Here is a 19611-nt window from a genome sequence, read left to right on the forward strand (position 1 = left end):
TTCTTAAATGTATTAAATAATAAAATATTATTACTCATGGTTCAACCACATTTAATCTCTTAAAAAAATAATCCTTGAATCAGTGAAAGCTTTGAATTTGTCTAACTTCATATTGGATCATCCACAAGTGTGGCTTTTCTCTACAATTTTAACATTTGTGTCTTTTTTTCATTGCCAATGTGACAGTTGCAAGCAGCACTGTGGGAAAAGTCTAATATATAATAAATCATGTATATAGTACTGTAAATAAAGGAAGTGAGTGTTCAGATGAAACATTTTTTTATTTAAATAACCATATCGAGCACAGGTAAAAAAAATAAATAGGACACAAACACATGGTACAAATAAATCAGATGCAGAACAATCAGTAGCTTTGGTAAATGATTTGTTTTTGCAACCAATGGCTTTTCAAAAAAACAAAAAAAAAACCACCCAAAATAATGCATTTATAAAATAATCATATTTACAGACGTGCAGAATTTATGGAGATGCAGGAAACGTCTGTTTGAATATTCATCACACAATTACAGAAATGATGAGGTCATGTAGAAAAAAGGCACCATACGTTGACTTGACAGGCAAGGATGAGCTTTTTTTTGCAGGGAAAAAGTCAAGTCCGGCTGTAATAATAATAATAATTATTATTATTATAATAATAATAATTATTATTATTATTATTACTATAATAAAAGTGGTTCATTCGTTCATTTGTTCCTGGACATAAACAAAATAAATAAATACAAAAATAAGTGTTGAGACTGTGGATTTTTTTTATATGTGCGCCAGGTCCATGTTTTGGCTTCCGCTCGTAAAAATGTATGGAGATGGAGGAAACGTCTGTTTGAATATTCATCACACAATAACAAAATGTAGAAAAAAGGCACCGTACGTTGACTTGAGCTACATCATGACCAAGGATGGGCTTTTTTTTTTGTTGCAGGGAAAAAGTCAAGACCGGCTGTAATAATAATAATAACAATAATAATAATAATAATAATAATAATTATTATTATTATTATCATTATTATTATTATTACTATAATAAAAGTAGTTCATTCGTTCATTTGTTCCTGGACAGAAACAAAATAAATAAATACAAAAATAAGTGTTGAGACTGTGGATCTATGTATGTGCGCCAGGTCCATGTTTTGGCTTCCGCTAAAAAATTATGGAGATGGAGGAAACGTCTGTTTGAATATTCATCACACAATAACAAAATGTAGAAAAAAGGCACCGTAAGTTGACTTAAGCTACATCATGACGGGCAAGGATGGGCTTTTTTTTTGTTGCAGGGAAAAAGTCAAGTCCGGCTGTAATAATAATAATAACAATAATAATAATAATAATAATAATAATAATAATAATAATAATAATAATTATTATTATTATTATTATTATTATTATTATTATTATCATTATTATTATTATTATTATTACTATAATAAAAGTGGTTAATTCGTTCATTTGTTCCTGGACAGAAACGAAATAAATAAATACAAAAATAAGTGTTGATGCTGTGGATCTATGTATGTGCGCCAGGTCAATGTTTTGGCTTCCTCTCGTAAAAATGTATGGAGATGGGGGAAACGTCTGTTTGAATATTCATCACACAATAACAAAATGTAGAAAAAAGGCACCGTACGTTGACTTGAGCTACATCATGACCAAGGATGGGCTTTTTTTTTGTTGAAGGGAAAAAGTCAAGTCCTGCTGTAATAATAATTATAACAATAATAATAATAATAATAATTATTATTATTATTATTATAATTATAATTATTATTACTATAATAAAAGTGGTTCATTCGTTCATTTGTTCCTGGACAGAAACGAAATAAATAAATACAAAAATAAGTGTTAAGACTGTGGATCTATGTATGTGCACCAGGTCCATGTTTTGGCTTCCGCTCGTAAAAATGTATGTAGATGGAGGAAAAGTCTGTTTGAATATTCATCACACAATAACAAAATGTAGAAAAAAGGCACCGTACGTTGACTTGAGCTACATCATGACGGGCAAGGATGGGCTTTTTTTTGTTGCAGGGAAAAAGTCAAGTCCGGCTGTAATAATAATACTAACAATAATAATAATAATAATAATAATAATAATAATAATTATTATTATTATTATTATTATTATTTTTACTATAATACAAGTGGTTCATTCGTTCATTTGTTCCTGGACAGAAACGAAATAAATAAATACAAAAATAAGTGTTAAGACTGTGGATCTATGTATGTGCGCCAGGTCCATGTTTTGGCTTCCGCTCGTAAAAAGAAGGGCACGACAACAACAACAAAAATGAGGAGTTTGACTTCAGAATATCGTGCCGGCGCTGATGACGGGGTTGTGGTGGAGCAGCGGCTGCAGGTGCTGGGAGTTCGTGTTGGAGTACCAGGAGTAGTTGGCCAGAAATGAGGAGGAGGAGGAGGAAGAGGAGGAGGAGGAGGGAGGCGCGCTGATGATGGGGGGGCTGTCGGTGCCGGGGAGCATCGTGCTCATGCCTGCAGTCTGTGGAAAGTCCCAAGCGCTCGGCGGGGACGCGCACGGCGGGGATTCGCTCGCGGGCACGTGTTGATCCGCCGGGATTTCTCCGTTCTTCCACAGCTTCTTGAACTTGGAGCGCCGGTTTTGGAACCAGATCTTCACCTGCGGAGTGATGGGAGACGTTAGGACGCGCCCACGGAGGGTCGGAGCGCGCGTGTCAACCTCACCTGCGTCTGCGTCAGGCCCAGCGAGGCCGCCAGCTCGGCGCGCTCGGGCAGCGCCAAGTACTGCGTCTTCTGGAACCTTCTCTGCAGCGCCGCCAGTTGGAAGCTGGAATAAATAGTTCGAGGTTTTCGGACTTTCTTTGGTTTTCCGTTCACCATCCGGATTTCTGGCTCGCTTTCTTCTTTCTCTGGAGGGGCGACACATATTTTTACTTTTACGCACCATTTGGACAAAGACCATTTAGAGCAGAAGTGTCGAAAGTGCGGCGACGTGCACACTAAAAAATGTTGGGTTAAAAAAAACCCAACTGTTGGGTCAGAAAAGGACGAAACCCTTATTTGATAACTAAAATTATAATTTTAACTTTCTATTTTTATTTATTTTTACCTTTTTTATACTTTGTAGCACTTTGATATTTTAACAAATGTAAAGTGCGTTACAACACACTTGTTCGACAACACACACTAAAAAATTGCAATTTTTGAGTTTCTAGTGTTGGGTTAAATTTTCGAGTTATTTTTTATGAAGAGCAATCCATTTTGGGGGGGGATTATAAGGGTATTATTTTAACTCAATTTCTGGGTTTTCTAAATTATGAGCCATTTTAGGGTTGTTTTTCAACGAGTAAGGTAAACGGTAATGTTGTTATTATATAATTATTATTATATAATAATTCATTATTATAATTGTTATTATTTTAACTCAACATTAAAAAAAATGAACCCAAAATTTTGAGTTAAAATAATATTAATAATAATAATAAATTATTATTATTATTATTTTAACACAACATTTTGGGTTCATTTTTTTAATTAAAAAAATGAACCCAAAATGTTGTGTTAAAATAATAATAATAATAATAATTCATTATTATTATTAATATTATTTTAACTCAACATTTTGGGTTCATTTTTTTTAATGTTGAGTTAAAATTTAACTCTTTTGTTGAGTTAAATTATTATTATTATTATTTTAACACAACATTTTGGGTTCATTTTTTTAATTAAAAAAATGAACCCAAAATGTTGTGTTAAAATAATAATAATAATAATAATTCATTATTATTATTAATATTATTTTAACTCAACATTTTGGGTTCATTTTTTTCAACCCGACTTTTGTGTTGAATTATTTAACCCAAAAGTTGAGTTATGATAACTTAATCCTGGGTTATTCCCAACCAAACTATCGGGTTGAATTATTTACCCCAAAAGTTGAGTTATGATAACTCAATGTTGGGTGATTGCAAATAATGTTAATGAGATGAATCCATAATAAAATTACCTTCAAGAAAGAAAAAAAAGCCTTTTACCTTACTCGTTGAAGAACAATCCAAAAATGGCTCATAATTTAGAAAACCCAGAAATTGAGTTATAATAATACCCTTATAATCCCCCCAAAATGGATTGCTTTTCATAAAAAATACCTTCAAAATTCAACCCAACACTAGCAACTCATAAATTGCAATTTTTTTAGTGTGTGTTGTCGAACAAAATCCCAACAATAAAAATGTGGAACAAGAGCAACAAATACCTAATGTAATGAGAAAAAACCTGAAAAAAATTTGGCACATTTGAAAAGTCTAATTATGTAATTTTGGTAAAAAAAAATGGTACAACATATTTTGTTTGCGTTATAAGTGACAACATGTGTTGTTTATAGTTATTGGTATTAAAATCTTGTAATTTTGAAAACCCAGAAATTAAGTTAAAATAATACCCTTCTAACCCAAAAACAATTGGATTGCTCTTCATAAAATTTTTTTAACCCAACACTAGAAACTATTAAATTGCATTTTTTTAGTGTGTGTTGTCTGAAAAAAAAAACAACAATAAAAATGTGGAACAAGAGCAAAAAAGATCTAATGTAATGAGAAAAAAGCTGAAAAAATGTTGACACATTTGAAAAGTGTAATTATGTGGGGGATATTTTCCTCTTTTTTTTTTTTTTTTTTTTTTGTAAAAAAAACAAAGCTACAAACATATTTTGTTTAGTGTCAGATTTGCGTTATAAGTGACACAATGTATTATTTATTGTTATTGGTACCAACATTTTAGGTTTTAGTCATTATCTTACGTCTTTTTGCTGTTTTTTCCTTACATTTTAATACCCTTATAACCCCCCAAAAATGGATTGCTCTTCATAAAAAATAACTGTAAAATTTAACCCAACACTAGAAACTCATAAATTGCATTTTTTAGTGTGTGTTGTCGAAAAACCCCACAACAATACAAATGTGGAACAAGAGCAAAAAAGACCTAATGTAATGAGAAAAAAGCTGAAAAAAATTTTGACACAACATTTTAAAAGTCTAATTATGTGGTAGACATTTCCCTTTTTTCTTTGGTAAAAAAAATAAAAAAAATGCTACAAACATATTTTGTTTAGTGTCAGCTTTGAGTTATAAGTGACAACATGTGTTATTTATAGTTATTGGTATTAAAATCTTATCGTTTTGAAAACCCAGAAATTGAGTTAAAATAATACCCTTATAACCCCCCAAAAATGGATTGCTCTTCATAAAAAATACCTTCAAAATTTAACCCAACACGAGAAACTCATAAATTGCATTTTTTTAGTGTGTGTTGTTGAAAAGTCTGATTATGTGGGGGGACATTTTCCTCTTTTTTTTTTTTTTTGGTAAAAAAAACCAAAAACCTACAAACATATTTTGTTTAGCGTCAGCTTTGCGTTACAAGTGACAACATGTATCATTCATAGTTATAAGTATCAACATATTAGGTTACCTTACGTCTTTTTGCTCTTTTTTCCTTACATTTTAATACCCTTATAACCCCCCCAAAATGGATTGCTCTTCAAAAAAAATAACTCCAAAAATTATTGGAGTTATAGTGTGTGTTGTCGAAAAAAAATCCCAACAATAAAAAAAGGAACAAGAGCAAAAAAGATGTAATGTAATGAGAAAAAAGCTGAAAAAATTTGACACAAAATTTGAAAAGTCTAATTATGTGGTAGACATTCCCCTTTTTATTTTATTTTTTTGGTAAAAAAAAATAAAAAAATGCTACAAACATATTTTGTTTAGTGTCAGCTTTGCGTTATAAGTGAAACATGTATTATTCATAGTTATTAGTATTAAAATATTATCGTTTTGAAAACCTAGAAATTTGGTTAAAATAATACCCTTCTAACCCCCCAAAAATGGATTGCATAAAAAAATAACTCTAAAATTTAACCCAAAACTAGAAACTCATAAATTGTTTTTTTTTGTGTGTTGTCGGAAAAAAAACAACAATAAAAATGTGGAACAATAGCAAAAAAGACCTAATGTAATGAGAAAAAAGCTGAAAAAAAATTTAATACATTTGAAAAGTCTAATTATTATTTTTTTTTTTGTAAATAAATAAATAAAAAAATGCTACAAACATATTTTGTTTATTGTCATCTTTGCGTTATAAGTGACAACATGTATTATTTATAGTTATTAGTATTAAAATATTATCGTTTTGAAAACCCAGAAATTTAGTTATAATAATACCCTTATAACCCCCCAAAAATGGATTGCATAAAAAATAACTCCAAAATTTAACCGAAAACTAGAAACTCATAAATTGCTTTTTGTGTGTGTGTGTTGTCGAAAAAAAACAACAATAACAATGTGGAACAATAGCAAAAAAGACCTAATGTAATGAGAAAAAAGCTGAAAAAAAAATTGACACATGAAAAGTCTAATTATTATTATTATTTTTTTGTTAAAAAAAAAGAAAAAAAAGCTACAAACATATTTTGTTTGGTGTCAGCCTTGCGTTATAAGTGACAACGTGTATTATTTATAGTTATTGGTATCATAATTTTAGGTTTTAGTCATTACTTTACGTATTTTTTCTCTTTTTTTCCTTACATTTGTACTTTTTTTTCATCCTCTTTGTCACACAGATGACAACTATATGTCATTTTACTATTTTATATGAGCATACTTTGGCTTTTCAGTCCATTACCTGTCTCAGTGGGGGCGGGTGAGGAGTTGGGTCCATACGAGCCGTAGCCCGCGTAAGACGAGTCAAAGCCCGCCTGCACGTCGTAAGACTTGGGCTGGTACTGCAGGGCGCCGCCGTGGTACTGGAAGGAGCCCAGCGGGCCGAAGGGCGATCCCGCGCATGCGTGTCCGGGCTGCGGGCTGTTGTAGTAGCTGCTGTCCGTGGCCGTGGACACCGGCAAGGTGGGGGACTCCTGCGACTTGTGCAGGCCGTGGTAGCTGCTGGACGTCATCTGGGTGGACTCCTGCGACTTGTGCAGGCCGTGGTAGCTGCTGGACGTCATCTGGGCGGAGTGCATGTCAGCGCTGAGGTTGTCGAAAACTCCCGTCATCTTCTGCACGTAAAAAGGTCTAGAAAAGAAGCATCCCCGAGTGGAAAAGAGAGGCGTGTTCCCCGCACGGTGGCCGTGATTATCTGCCACGGTGCGCGCACGGCAGCGGGTTTATGAGGGAGTGCGCGCGCGTCAGGCAGCCAATGATCGGAGCTGACGACTTCCTGCTCTTTCCTCCCTACACTTTTTTTTTTTTTTTGCTTTCACACCAAAACATCTCCGTGGATCAGAAAAAAAAAGAGAGTCCTTTATTTATTAGTGCCAAGGAGGCCCACGCAGGCTCGTCCATCCACTCAGCGTGTCTTTTGAACACGATGTTTGAAAATACAGCATCATCTCATAAATAGTGTGGATTACGCACAATCAACCACGGGCTTGCAAGATAATAATACAAAATAAATCCGTGCACTAAATTAAAATAAATAAATAAATCCGTGCCCCAAATTAAAATGAAAGAAGGTTTTACAGGCTGCGGTCAAGGGCAGGTTTTCAAAAGCAACAGCGTCCCTGTGTGGTCAAAACCTGCATTACACGTCTTTTTTCTTGTTTAGGTGAGAATAAACTACCTCAAAAATATATGACACTTTTTGAATATTTCACACATTTTGAATATTTACTTAATTTAAATATGTTCTTTTCGTTTATTCACTCTTATGGCCTGTTTTAGTATGGTACTCCATCCATCCGTTTTTCTACCGCTTGTCCTATTTATTCTAAATATCCTCTTAACCAGTGGCGGAGCCATACTTGCCAACCCTCCCGAATTTTCCGGGAGACTCCCGAAATTCATCGCCTCTCCCGAAAACCTCCCGGGACAAATATTCTCTCGAAAATCTCCCGATTTTCAGCCGGAGCTGGAGGCCACGCCCCCTCCAGCTCCATGCGGACCTGAGTGAGGACAGCCTTTTTTCAAGACTGGAGGACAACAGCAGTGCCGGCCCAAGCCTCCATGGGGCCCTAAGCAAAATTTGATTTTGGGGCCCTCTATTTCTGCCAATAATATTGATTGTTGATCATTCACACACCTACTATAAACTCATTGCGGCTCTGGCAGTGTTGTTTACATTATCCTATTGTCAGCCTGGCATGTCTTTACAAATGACATGTCATTTATAAAGATATGGGGGTGGCCCAGTTAAGAACATAAATAATACCAATGAATGAACGAATGATGTCCAGAGTGCCACATATGGTTCCTAATCTTAAAATGTAGAAAACATTCAGCTACAAGAGTGGCCTGGGGTTGAACAGTCCAAGTGATAAAGCTTTGTATTTACAGTAAAAGTGTCATCTTGTCTCATCAGTCTTGTACATATTAGTCTTTAATTACTAGTTTACATTTTTAGTTAATTGTTCATATTTAATGTTTACTTTGTACAAAGAGAGCGCAGTCTACTGAAGTTAAATTCATCAATAGTTTTCCCCTTTGAAAGACGCAAGGCAAAATCCTTCCATTTCACCATGTTGCTACAATGATCTTCACTGTTTTCATGCTGTTTCAGCAGTGCACCTATGTTGACCCAATCCCGCTGTCCCTCGGCTGCCAGGTTTAAGGACTTTTTGGAAAATAATTTGCAGCAAAAGCAATAGACTGCATCTTTACTTCTTGAATAAGTCAGCCAGCTACGCTTGACTTTTTCCCCATTGACTAGCTGTCTGTAGGTATAATGATAATGAAAACTTCGGCCATCATGCCGTTTGGGGAATGAAAAGTTCTCCTTAATAGACAGTGGTCCTCTGATCACCTGCTCAGTCCTGTCTGAATCTGAGAGGAAAGATATGGCGTCACATTAGTGCCAAAAATCCAAGCGCATAAAAACTGTTATAAAGTAAAAAAAATTAAAGTACCAATGATTGTCACACACACACACTAGGTGTGGCGCTGATTCTCCACTTTGTGCGCGCGCGACACCCTTTTGCACGCGCGTGGTGTCTTTTTGCGCGCGCGTGGTGTCTTTTTGCGCGCGCGCGGTGCCTTTCTGCGCGCGCGCCGTCTCGGTCTGTGCACTCTCTGTGTACTCCTGGCATCTCTCCTCGCGCTGTCATTTTTTTTTTGGCACTTTGGGGGCAGGTATGCTTAGACAGCCCCTCCTTTCTGATTGGCTCTGAGCATTTTTCATATGACCAATCATTCTCCAGCGTAGCAACGTTGTAGCCATCTTACCTCGGACAGCTAGCCTCAATCATTACATTGATGTTAAAGCAAGTTATGGTAATTTAATTAGTACATGTACCAATTAAATTACCATAACTTGCTCGATTTTCAACCAATTTACAAACGGTTTGCCTTGTTACAAATCTTATTACATGTAGATATGACATAGGATGCTGCACCTGTTGAAATTACCTCTTTCGCTATAAAAAAAAAAGACTTAATTGTGCAACAAAGTTGTGTAGGGTCAGATAGTCAGTTCTCTGATTATTTTAAACTGTTTCAGAATACATTATTAAAAGGCTATTTTTAACATTTTAAAAACAAAATTCAAAGATTATTTCATTTATTTTATGGCTGAATCAAAAGAAATTCCATAAATTAGACAACAAATGTTCAAGAAGAAGTGAAAACTTTGCGCCTATAACAATCTTGATACATATTGACGATGACCCGCCCTGCTATACTTCTGATTGGCTCTGAGCGTTTCGCCTGACCAATCAGAAAGAAGGGGCCGTCTAAGCATACCCGCCCCCAAAGTGCCAAAACGAAACATGACAGCGCACAGACCGAGACGGCGCGCGCGCAAAAAGGCACCACACGCGCGCAAAAGGGTGTCGCGCGCGCGCACGAAGTGGAGAATCAGCGCATGATAACAGTTTTTATGCGCTCGGATTTTTGGCACTAATGTGACGCCATAGCAGGCGGCAAACGTCACAGGTGCAGCAGAGGCAGCTTTACATTTAAAGAGAGGCAGGAAGAATCACTAAGCCTAGATCAGCAGCAGCACTCTGTTGACCTAAAATTGTGTTTTTGTACAATAATATATCTTTGATCATTTAGAAATCATCAGTCAGACTCGTACATGCAAAAAATTAAAAATAAGATTTTTTTGTTAATTGCTTTTGGGGGCCCCCTGGTGGCCGCGGGGCCCTAAGCAAGCGCTTAGTACGCTTATGCCTTGGGCCGGCTCTGGACAACAGGGTGACAAGAACTAAATCATCCAGACTAGGGATAAATTGTATTATTATGTTTATCTTACCTAAAAATAAATATATTTATTAATTAAAAAAAATAAAAAAAAATAAATGTTTACTATATTTTGCTAAAAATATCAAAATTAATTGTATTTTTATTTGTATTTTTTCTGACTCCTTATTACATCCAGCCATAGAATTATACATTAAAATAAACATATTTGAAATAATTAATTTTAAATTATCATAATAATTCATTTAAAATGACCATATTTAATTATTAAAATAATTGCTTGTTTATCAACAACTTTAGCATTTTATTAATTACATTTTGAAGCTCTCAGAAGCCAAGTTATGTTATATTCCTTAAGATTTATTTATGCAAGTTTGTGAATTCTAGCTGTCAATATACTCCTCCCCTCTTAACCACGCTCCGCCCCACCCCCGGCCACGCCCCCCACCTCCCGAAATCGGAGGTCTCAAGGTTGGCAAGTATGGGCGGAGCTACTGTGACAAACCCCTGGGATTTAGTTGGCCCCCCCTGTGTGCCACCTCACATTTCATTGGCTCTTGACGCTGCCAGTCAAGCAATTGGTATACCCTCTGTTCCAGACCTGTGCAAAAATTTTGACACATTGAGAGAAAAAATGTGTCCGGGGGGGGGGGGGCAAAGTGTATGTGTGTATAAATGATATTTACTGTAAAAATCTGCTGTACAGTATCAATCAATGTTTATTTATATAGCCCTAAATCACAAGGGGAGACCGGATGCAATGGACATCGAGTGGGTCTAGCATAATATTGTGAAAGTCCAGTCCATAGTGGATCTAACATAATAGTGTGAGAGTCCAGTCCATAGTGGATCTAACATAATATTGAGAGTCCAGTCCATAGTAGATCTAACATAATAGTGTGAGAGTCCAGTCCATAGTGGATCTAACATAATATTGAGAGTCCAGTCCATAGTGGATCTAACATAATATTGAGAGTCCAGTGCATAGTGGATCTAACATAATAGCGTGAAAGTGCAGTCCATAGTGGATCTAACATAATAGCGTGAAAGTCCAGTCCATAGTAGATCTAACATAATATTGTGAAAGTCCAGTCCATAGTGGATCTAACATAATATTGTGAAATTCCAGTCCATAGTGGATCTAACATAATATTGTGAAAGTCCAGTCCATAGTGGATCTAACATAATACTGTGAAAGTCCAGTCCATAGTAGATCTAACATAATAGTGTGAAAGTCCAGTCCATAGTAGATCTAACATGATATTGTGAAAGTCCAGTCCATAGTAGATCTAACATAATATTGTGAAAGTACAGTCCATAGTGAATCTAACATAATATTGTGAAAGTCCAGTCCATAGTAGATCTAACATAATATTGTGAAAGTACAGTCCATAGTGGATCTAACATAATAGTGTGAGAGTCCAGTCCATAGTGGATCTAGTTAATAGTGTGAGAGTCCAGTCCATAGTGGATCTAGCATAATATTGTGAAAGTCCAGTCCATAGTGGATCTAACATAATATTGTGAAAGTCCAGTCCATAGTGGATCTAACATAATAGTGTGAGAGTCCAGTCCATAGTAGATCTAACATAATATTGTGAAAGTCCAGTCCATAGTGGATCTAACATAATATTGTGAAAGTCCAGTCCATAGTGGATGTAACATAATATTGTGAAAGTCCAGTCCATAGTAGATCTAACATAATATTGTGAAAGTCCAGTCCATAGTGGATCTAACATAATAGTGTGAAAGTCCAGTCCATAGTAGATCTAACATAATAGTGTGAAAGTCCAGTCCATAGTAGATCTAACATGATATTGTGAAAGTCCAGTCCATGGTGGGGCCAGCAGGACCGCAGATGTGGGTGACCCCCCCCCCCCCCCCCCCCTCCCCTCCCCACTCTAGGGGAGACCGGATGCAATGGACGTCGAGTGGGTCTAGCATAATATTGTTAATATTAACTATGAACAATAAAACACTGAATATTGACAACATATGAACATATTTGACAACATATGAACATATTTTTCTTCTCAGACCAGCTCCTCCATAGTTGTGTATCTTTTACAATCAAGCAAAACACAACAAAAATGTAACAAACAGCAAAATATGAATGCAAAGTGTAATAAACACCTACAATGTGATATATTATCACTTTTATGTAGAAATGTATTGTAAATATTTGCTTCCGTTCCTGACACATGTGTTTGGGGCTGGCTGCTCTGAAAACAAACCCCGCCCACTCTGCTTTGTTCCTGGTCTGAGCTGCTGTGACCTAAATTACCCTAATAACTCCTAGAACACTCAAAAGTGCAGATTTCAACCATTGAAATACTTTCTATAGTTCAAGACTTAGGCATTTAAAAACATCACTGCACATCATAATGGCAAATACACTTTTCATTTTAAAGGTCTAAAAAATGATATAGAACGTCCAGCGGGCCGGTTTGAAAATCTTAATGGGCCGCATGTGGCCCACGGGCCCTATTTTGCCCAGGTCTGAACTGTTCTATCGCCAACCAGATTCCAAAATAAAACTCAGTAATTGTTTATGTTATGAGAATACTCCATGGTTAAAATAAAAAAGTTGAAGTGGTACAAACAAGATGTAAGAAGGGAAGGTATAGCTCGGTTGGAAGAGTGGCCGTGCCAGCAACTTGAGGGTACCAGGTTCGATCCCAGCTTCCGCCATCCTAGTCACTGCCGTTGTGTCTTTGGGCAAGACACTTTACCCAGTGCCACCCACACTGCTTTAAATGTAACTTAGATATTGGGTTTCACTGTGTAAAGGCGCTTTGAGTCACTAGAGAAAAGCGCTATATAAATATAATACACGACAATGTCCTTCGCTTGTATTGACATTGGAGCGTTGCCAACTTGGCGACTTTCCAAATCATCTTGGTGACTTTAGGAACAAATCTAACAACTTTTTCCCGGTGTTATTGGAGACTTTTTGGTAAATAACTGACGTACTTATATCCCAGCGGGCACAAGACATTGAAACAACGTTGAACAATACACGTCCTTTAAAAGTGACTTTGAAACAAGGTGGCAAAATAGCTGTATTTGCAAACGGAGACAACATTGATGTCCAACGTTGGATCAACGTTGTTGTCTTGGAAATCACCAAATATCAACGGTCAAATCAAGGTCACAACCTGACATTGAATAAACGTTGTCTGAAAGCATGTTGTTTCAATGTTGTATTTGTATTGTAAAATATTGGTTGTAAAATGACCAAAATATCAAAGGTCAAATCAAGGTCAGAAGCCAACATTGATTAAACGTTGTCAAAAAGCATGTTGTTCCAACGTTGGGTTGGAGTGGTTCGACGTCAGGACCTTACTTTGACAAGTTCTCAACCTTGTTTTAGTGACTTGTGCCTGCTGGGATTGTTTGAAATAGAAACAAACAAACATTTTCAGTGTGTCTTCCCTTCTATATACCTTTATATGATTGCATGTCTACATGTTTGCACAATCTGTGCTAAATAAATAATACTGTAAAAACAAAAGATAGCTGGCTTAATGAAGAGCAATACCGCTAGCTGCCAGAGGGTGGCGCCATAATTTGTCTGAACAACAAAAGAAAAGTTTTACCTCCACTTTTTATGAAGTTATTTTTGTGAGTGTGTGTGCGTGACTGTATTATTATTATTATTATTATTATTCATTTATTTAAACATGTTTTTTTCAATATGTTTAGTAATTTTTTTTAAAACTTTTATATTCTCTAATTTACACCATTTTTATAAAATGCTCTTTAAATATAAATTATTATTATTGTTAATGTCATTCGATCATAGATTCCTTTTTTTTTAAATTAATTGATTATTTGTAATTTTTTTTTACTTTTACAATAAATATTTCACACACTCGTATTTATTTTTACCCAGTGAAGCGTCTTTGAGTTTTTAAAAATAATTCTATAAATAAAATGTATTATTATTAATATTATAATTAATTTACTATTTTTTAAAGTATTTTTTTTACTGTTATTGATCGCTATTTCATATACGTATTTAAAAAAAAAAATTTTAATTCTGTAAAACGTCTTTGAGTTTTTGAAAAGCACCCTAAAATAAAATAGTATTGGTAATAAATAAATTCATTAAAAAAAACACCTTTATTTTTAGAGTTATATTTGCTTTTTTTTTTTTTTTTTAAATCTGTAGAGCAGGGTTGTCAAACTCAAATACAGAGTGGGCCAAAATTTAAAACTGAACAAAGCCGCGGGCCAAAGTTGACCAAATTAACCTTTTAATAGGGACCCAAACAAGTTTTGCATTGAATATTGAACAAGCAAGGCTTATATAACTTTATAGTGACATGCAAAATCAACAGCGATACAGGTTACACCGAGGGTGGCCGAATAAACAACTTTAACACTGTTTGAAATATACGCCACACTGTGAATCCACACCAAACAAGAATGACAAACACATTTCGGGAGAACATCCGGACCGTAACACAACATAAACACAACAGAACAAATACCCAGAACCCTTTGCAGCACTAACTCTTCCGAGACGCTACAAAATACACCCCCCGCTACCACCAATTAGCGGGGGCTGAAATATGGGAGTCTCCCGGGAGGGTTGGCAAGTATGAGAATTAACGGTGAATGCGGTGTTACCGCGGCACCGCCGCTGTGTATAATCGGCGGGCCAGCTCGAGTGTTAATTTGATATCGTCTCAAGGGCCAAGTAAAATTACACGGCGGGCCAAATTTGGCCCGCGGGCCAGAGTTTGATACCCTTGCTGTAGAGCATCTGAGTTTTTGAAAAGCCCCCTTTAAATAAAATGGGTTTATTATTATTACCATCATTGTCAATAATTCATCAATTAAATAATTAATTTGATGATTAATCATTTATTAATTACTTAATTAACTATTTAATTCCAGACAGACATATTTTCATCATATTAGATCATTGATATTGGCTTTCTACAATACTACAACCATTACTCTCAGACCATAAATAATAAATGAAAACTGGACTTTATTAACAAATGACTTAGATGTGAATGCAGGTGTAGCTGATATACCTAAAAATATGTTTTTCTTTCTTTGTTCTTGTTGTGAGGCATTAAATGCACACACACTGCTTTGTCTGTTTTCAATAATTCAGTGGACTTTTATGCCTTATGTTCTTGGAGACTACACATATGGTAACATTGTCTACATTTTAATCATGTTTTTGAATCAAATTGCGTGTTAAGTTTTGAATGCAACTTTTTAAGAAAATAACTTGTCTTGTGTACATTATTGCAGTGCACAGCATGCACTGCAGCCCCTAAATAGGATATTTTTTATTTCCCCCCGTATTTTAATACCAGGTGCACAGTCTAAACCACAGCAGATTAATACAATAGAAGTGTGCTGTGTGTGTTGCTATACGGGGCTCCACTTCAAGTGAGCAGTAGGATCCTCTATCCCAGTGTTTTTCAACCACTGTGCCGCGGCACACTAGTGTGCTGTGAGATACAGTCTGGTGTGTCGTGGGAGATTATCTAATTTCACCTATTTGGGTTAAAAATATTTTTTGCAAACCAGTAATTATAGTCCGCAAATGATGTGTTGTTGTTGAGTGTCGGTGCTGTCTAGAGCTCGGCAGAGTAACCGTGTAATACTCTTCCATATCAGTAGGTGGCAGCAGGTAGCTTTGTAGATGTCGGAAACAGCGGGAGGTAGTGTGCAGGTAAAAAGGTGTCTTATGCTTAAAGCAAAAATAAACACAATGTGAGTGCCCCTAAGAAAAGGCATTGAAGCTTAGGGAAGGCTATGCAGAACTAAACTAAAACTGAACTGGTTACAAAGTAAACAAAAACAGAATACTGGACGACAGCAAAGACTTACTGTGAAGCAAAGACAATGTACATCCGAACATGACATGACAATCAACAATGTCCCCGCAAAGAAGGATAAAAACAACTGAAATATTCTCAATTGCTAAAATAAAGTAGATGCGGGAAATATGGCTCAAAGGAAGACATGAAACTGCTACAGGAAAATACCAAAAAAAGAGAAAAAGCCACCAAAATAGGAGCGCAAGACAAGAACTAAAACATTGCACACAGGAAAACAGCAAAAAAGTCCAAATAAGTCAGGGTGTGATGTGACAGGTGGTGACAGTACACCTACTTTGAGACAAGAGCTATAGTGATGCATGCTTGGTTATGCTTTAAAGTCATATCCAACAATTGCGACAACGACTTTTTACTGTCAACTGAGTTTCGTTTTTTAATGATTTCTGCTGGTGGTGTGCCTCCGCATTTTTTCGACGCAAAAAATGTGCCTTGGCTCAAAAAAAGGTTGAAAAACACTGGTCTATCCTGCCTTTAAAATGAGCGGTAAGCATAAATATGAATATTCCCCCCCAATCCCCCATCTTTGTGGCGCCCCCTAGAGCATACAGGCCCTTTTCAGGGTATTACACGGTAACATATTTCCATACCCACGTTGCACGTGACATCATGTCCTGTTAAAGACTAAACACTCAAACACTTGGCGTGGAAACAAGCACTCAAGCAGCGTTCAGAGCGTTGCAAAGAAATGTTACAATTGCCATGGCAACAAAGCAAGTATACCTCTAATGTACACAAATTGTCAAGTGGTATGAATGTGGCCTGCGATTAACTGGGGCGTATCCCACCTCTCGCCGGAAGTCAGCTGGGATAGGCTCCAGCCTATCCACACCACCTACATGAAGATAAGCGTATAGAAAATGGATGGATGCTACCGATTAGCATCAGCAATTTTACACGGCGGTATCAACACCTCCAAATGTGGTAATGAAATCTACAACTAAGATGCAGGTTAGAATAAAACAGCTGGTGTGTATTAAGTACAATACTTAGAGTATAAACACTCAGTAAGGTGGCACAACATACTGGATTCAGCTCAATGGCAAAGACTACTTCCTAATCAGGCACTAACGCCACTAACGCTTTGGAATTGCAACTGCATGCAAAATGTACTTGTAAATAAGAATGGTGTCCCCCCCCAGTCCATAGTGGATCTAGTTAATAGTGTGAGAGTCCAGTCCATAGTGGATCTAGTTAATAGTGTGAGAGTCCAGTTCATAGTGGATCTAACATAATAGTGAGAGTCCAGTCCATAGTGGGTCTAACATAATAGTGTGAGAGTCCAGTCCATAGTGGATCTAACATAATAGTGTGAGAGTCCAGTCCATAGTGGATCTAACATAATAGTGTGAGAGTCCAGTCCATAGTGGATTTAACATAATAGTGTGAGAGTCCAGTCCATAGTGGATTTAACATAATAGTGTGAGTCCAGTCCATAGTGGATCTAACATAATAGTGTGAGAGTCCAGTCCATAGTGGATTTAACATAATAGAGTGAGAGTCCAGTCCATAGTGGATCTAAATAATAGTGTGATAGTCCAGTCCATAGTGGATCTAACATAATAGTGTGAGAGTCCAGTCCATAGTGGATCTAACATAATAGTGAGAGTCCAGTTCATAGTGGATCTAACATAATAGTGTGAGAGTCCAGTCCATAGTGGATCTAACATAATAGTGAGAGTCCAGTCCATAGTGGGTCTAACATAATAGTGTGAGAGTCCAGTCCATAGTGGATCTAACATAATAGTGTGAGAGTCCAGTCCATAGTGGATCTAACATAATAGTGTGAGAGTCCAGTCCATAGTGGATTTAACATAATAGTGTGAGAGTCCAGTCCATAGTGGATTTAACATAATAGTGTGAGTCCAGTCCATAGTGGATCTAACATAATAGTGTGAGAGTCCAGTCCATAGTGGATTTAACATAATAGAGTGAGAGTCCAGCCCATAGTGGATCTAAATAATAGTGTGATAGTCCAGTCTAAATAATAGTGTGATAGTCCAGTCCATAGGGCTTCACGGTGGCAGAGGGGTTAGTGCATCTGCCTCACAATACGAAGGTCCTGAGTAGTCTTGGGTTCAATCCCGGGCTCGGGATCTTTCTGTGTGGAGTTTGCATGTTCTCCCCGTGACTGCGTGGGTTCCCTCCGGGTACTCCGGCTTCCTCCCACTTCCAAAGACATGCACCTGGGGATAAGTTGATTGGCAACACTAAATTGGCCCTAGTGTGTGGATGTGAGTGTGAATGTTGTCTGTCTATCTGTGTTGGCCCTGCGATGAGGTGGCGACTTGTCCAGGGTGTACCCCGCCTTCCGCCCGATTGTAGCTGAGATAGGCTCCAGCGCCCCCCGCGACCCCAAAAGGGAATAAGCGGTAGAAAAAAAAAAAAGTCCAGTCCATAGTGGATCTAACATAATAGTGTGAGAGTCCAGTCCATAGTGGATCTAACATAATAGTGAGAGTCCAGTCCATAGTGGATCTAACATAATAGTGTGAGAGTCCAGTCCATAGTGGATTTAACATAATAGTGTGAGAGGCCAGTCCTTAGTGGATCTAAATAATAGTGTGAGAGTCCAGTCCATAGTGGATCTAACATAATAGTGTGAGAGTCCAGTCCATAGTGGATCTAACATAATAGTGTGAGAGTCCAGTCCGTAGTGGATCTAACATAATAGTGTGAGAGTCCAGTCCATAGTGGATTTAACATAATAGTGTGAGAGTCCAGTCCATAGTGGATTTAACATAATAGTGTGAGTCCAGTCCATAGTGGATCTAACATAATAGTGTGAGAGTCCAGTCCATAGTGGATTTAACATAATAGAGTGAGAGTCCAGTCCATAGTGGATCTAAATAATAGTGTGATAGTCCAGTCCATAGTGGATCTAACATAATAGTGTGAGAGTCCAGTCCATAGTGGATCCAACATAATAGTGAGAGTCCAGTCCATAGTGGATCTAACATAATAGTGTGAGAGTCCAGTCCATAGTGGATTTAACATAATAGTGTGAGAGGCCAGTCCTTAGTGGATCTAAATAATAGTGTGAGAGTCCAGTCCATAGTGGATCTAACATAATAGTGTGAGAGTCCAGTCCATAGTGGATCTAACATAATAGTGTGAGAGTCCAGTCCGTAGTGGATCTAACATAATAGTGTGAGAGTCCAGTCCATAGTGGATCCAACATAATAGTGTGAGAGTCCAGTCCATAGTGGATCTAACATAATAGTGTGAGAGTCCAGTCCATAGTGGATCCAACATAATAGTGTGAGAGTCCAGTCCATAGTGGATCTAACATAATTGTTTGAGAGTCCAGTCCTTAGTGGATCTAATATAATAGTGTGAGAGTCCAGTCCATAGTGGATCTAATATAATAGTGTGAGAGTCCAGTCCATAGTGGATCTAACATAATAGTGTGAGAGTTCAGTCCATAGTGAATGTAACATAATAGTGTGAGAGTTCAGTCCATAGTGGATCTAACATAATAGTGTGACAGTCCAGTCCATAGTGGATCCAGCATAATAAATAGTGTGAGAGTTCAGTCCATAGTGGATCTAACATAATAG

At 36.9% G+C, this 19611-nt stretch overlaps 1 protein-coding gene across 1 annotated transcript in view; it reads right to left on the bottom strand.

The window, feature by feature from the left end:
* Window positions 1-1444: 1444 nt before the first annotated feature.
* dlx2a (distal-less homeobox 2a) overlaps window positions 1445-19611 on the bottom strand; it is an 82918-nt gene continuing 64751 nt past the window's right edge. Inside the window, exons 2-4 of the mRNA XM_061971636.2 lie at window positions 6673-7061; window positions 2716-2900; window positions 1445-2650 (exon numbers count right to left, since the gene is read on the bottom strand). Of these exons, the coding sequence (XP_061827620.2) occupies window positions 2318-2650; window positions 2716-2900; window positions 6673-7061 (907 nt within the window). The 3' untranslated portion in view covers window positions 1445-2317. The remainder of the gene's footprint in view (window positions 2651-2715; window positions 2901-6672; window positions 7062-19611) is intronic.

The sequence above is a fragment of the Nerophis lumbriciformis genome, linkage group LG13, assembly GCF_033978685.3.
Source record: "Nerophis lumbriciformis linkage group LG13, RoL_Nlum_v2.1, whole genome shotgun sequence".
NCBI classification, from domain to species: Eukaryota; Metazoa; Chordata; class Actinopteri; order Syngnathiformes; family Syngnathidae; genus Nerophis; species Nerophis lumbriciformis.